The sequence below is a fragment of the Penaeus japonicus genome, unplaced genomic scaffold (genome assembly GCF_977035675.1).
Source record: "Penaeus japonicus unplaced genomic scaffold, GWHDUDI00000001_assembly GWHDUDI00000031, whole genome shotgun sequence".
In the NCBI taxonomy this organism is placed as follows: Eukaryota; Metazoa; Arthropoda; class Malacostraca; order Decapoda; family Penaeidae; genus Penaeus; species Penaeus japonicus.
Genome location: NW_028234433.1, coordinates 13,175,938 through 13,178,437, shown reverse-complemented (window position 1 = coordinate 13,178,437; position 2,500 = coordinate 13,175,938). Strand labels below are relative to the sequence as shown.

At 40.4% G+C, this 2,500-nt stretch overlaps 2 protein-coding genes across 8 annotated transcripts in view; one reads left to right on the top strand and one right to left on the bottom strand.

Annotated features, from left to right (window-relative positions):
• The window catches only part of LOC122263197 (uncharacterized), a 7,967-nt gene extending 6,311 nt beyond the window's left edge, over positions 1-1,656 (top strand). For 4 of the 5 annotated variants that reach the window (XM_086555707.1, XM_086555708.1, XM_086555705.1 and 1 more), the window contains exons 11-13: positions 51-177; positions 596-817; positions 1,156-1,656. In XM_086555707.1, the coding sequence (XP_086411833.1) occupies positions 51-177; positions 596-817; positions 1,156-1,267 (461 nt within the window). In that variant the 3' untranslated portion in view covers positions 1,268-1,656. The remainder of the gene's footprint in view (positions 1-50; positions 178-595; positions 818-1,155) is intronic. The other variant, XM_086555709.1, reaches the window with a different exon arrangement.
• The window catches only part of Mekk1 (mitogen-activated protein kinase kinase kinase 4), a 41,395-nt gene that overhangs the window by 17,674 nt on the left and 21,221 nt on the right, over positions 1-2,500 (bottom strand). For all 3 annotated transcript variants that reach the window (XM_043031556.2, XM_043031555.2, XM_043031557.2), the window contains one exon: positions 2,087-2,254. In XM_043031556.2, the coding sequence (XP_042887490.1) occupies positions 2,087-2,254 (168 nt within the window). The remainder of the gene's footprint in view (positions 1-2,086; positions 2,255-2,500) is intronic.

Below are 2,500 nucleotides of genomic sequence, written 5' to 3'. Positions count from 1 at the left end.
ATATACAAGTAATTACTTATGAGATCACTGACTTTCTGTTGACTCCAAAGGCGACTCTCTGCGATATCACGTGGGCCGGCGCTTCAGCACCATTGACGTGGACAACGACGCCTGGCCCGAGAGGAATTGCGCCCGCGACCACATGGGGGCCTGGTGGTACAGAGCCTGCGACACGAGGTCAGTTTCCGACTGTGACTCGCGTATCCTGCTAAACGCTTTCGTCATAGCCGTCCATGAAATTTACTCTCTATCGATGTAGTTTTCACATTATCATCAAATGATCATTTTCATTCATTGTAGAAAGGTCTCGTTATTGGCTATTGCGTCTAGATTCCAGCATTTACGATCAATGTAAATACTGGAACTCCACTCTGTATCATCCCGTTCCTAATTGACTTGACAAGAACGAAAAGCGCGAGTTCTGTCCATTCTAAAAGAGGCAAAGTGTATAAAAAACCCAAACAGCTGGACCACAAACGTTTTCACATGGAAAGTAAACGAAGGACGGCACTGTTTGGAATAACTGGGCAAACATTTTCAAGCTCAACATATCCTGCGGTGCGGATATTCACCCCAACCCGCATTCTCCCTTCAGACTATTATCTTCGCCCACATCCTCCAACAGCAACCTCAACGGGCGCTACCTGCACGGGCCTGTCCCAGCAGACCACGAGTACTCCGGCCTCTACTGGTACGACTTCCGTGGGCCGCGCTACTCCCTGTGGCGCTCCCGCATGATGGTTCGCCGCGGGGGCAGCGTGGGCCGCCCAGTCTTCAAGGACATCGATGCAATTAAGAGCTCCACCACCACAGCCCGGTAACACTTGAGTACCACTTATCATAAAATATTTTTCTCGTGTGTGACATGTGTGTTCTTGCGTAAATGTGTGGAGTAGAAAAAAAATATGGATGAGACTAAACTACTTCACTGCCCAAGAAATGTAATTAACGCGTTCCGATTTTTTTATATCTTCTACAGAATGTAATTCAGTCTCGTTCATACTTTTTCCCTACACTTGTCACAAGGAAACTTTGTTCTATATTTAGAGCAACGTGGTTCAGTGCAATTTTTCAATTAGAGACTGATGCTTTTGACCCCCCCCCCAAAAAAAAAAAGAAAAAAAGAAAAATGCACTTCCTTTCTCTCCCTTGCAGGCCTGTGGAATCTCCCCAAGAGGAGGAGGACGAGATTCACTCCGACCCTGAACCCTACGACCCTTACTCCACTTACAATGGCTACGATCCTTACTCAGCCTACGATGGATAGTACATTCACTCCATTCTGTGACCTTTGACCCACGTCGCTGAACCCACTCTCTTAGATGACATGACCACCTTGACTTGCCCCTCCACTGCTGATCTTCATGTTCTTAAGGTGTGATCGGTAATGAAGGAAATTTCTTGAATGACCAAACTCGTGATCGATAAGCTCTGAACAAGATTCTTTACAATGCTGACTAGACTCTCTCTTCACTAATCTTTTCTGGAACAACTGAAATTACTTTAACTCATTCCATGATAAGACAGATTACTATACTCTATTTTTCTCAACTTTAATGAAAAATGACTAATGTAAAATATATGTTGGCCAACTTACATATTAGCATACTGTTGTGGCAATATAATGTAATGCCTTTAAATATAAAAATAATATAATGTTTATTTCTATGTTACCTCAGATACAGCCTTTATGAAAACTGTAAAAACACTTTATTAAAAGTGTGAGAAATCAGGTGGGAAGGACTGAAGGAATGAAGATGATAATGATGATAATTATGATATGATAATAATCGTAATAAAAAAAAACTAAACTTGAAAAAAAGGAAGACAAATATTCACAATTAATCTTAGTTATTTAACAATTTACTATATTTTACTGCTTAAAAAAATAATAAAATAAAATAAAATAAAATAAAATAAAGAAAGAAAAAGAAAGAACAGAAAGAAAGAAGAAAAAAGGGCGTACAATTGATAACACATGAAAGACTAAACAGGAATAAGAAAGGAAATTAAATCAAAACCTATCATTCTATGGTCATGAAACAACACCTAAAATAGAGGAAAGTCAATACAGACATACACTTACCAATCTTGAAACCTCTCTGCCATGAAAAGCTGACACTGCGGGGCTTGAAGTGGATCTTGTCTCGCTGCGTATCGGAGACCCTGCCAATTACCTCGTCCTCACGCAGACCCTCGTCTATCTCGATGTCCATTTCTGTGATTTTTCTGCGCACACGCTCTATTGGCTTTTCTGTGATTGGTGGGCATTTGAGGAACAAAGTTATTAGTCTTCCCCTCGGAAAATGAGTCATCTGGATCTGATCTGATTAATGTTATTATCTTCTTTTTTTTTCATACCTATCATCTGATCCTCTGATCTCCCAGGAATTCTGTTTCTTTCTACAATACTATTAAGCCTTTTTTTCTGTGAACTAAATAATCTTCTCTATGCGGAAATTATTGAAAAACAACTGTAGCAGTAGAAACTAGTTACTGC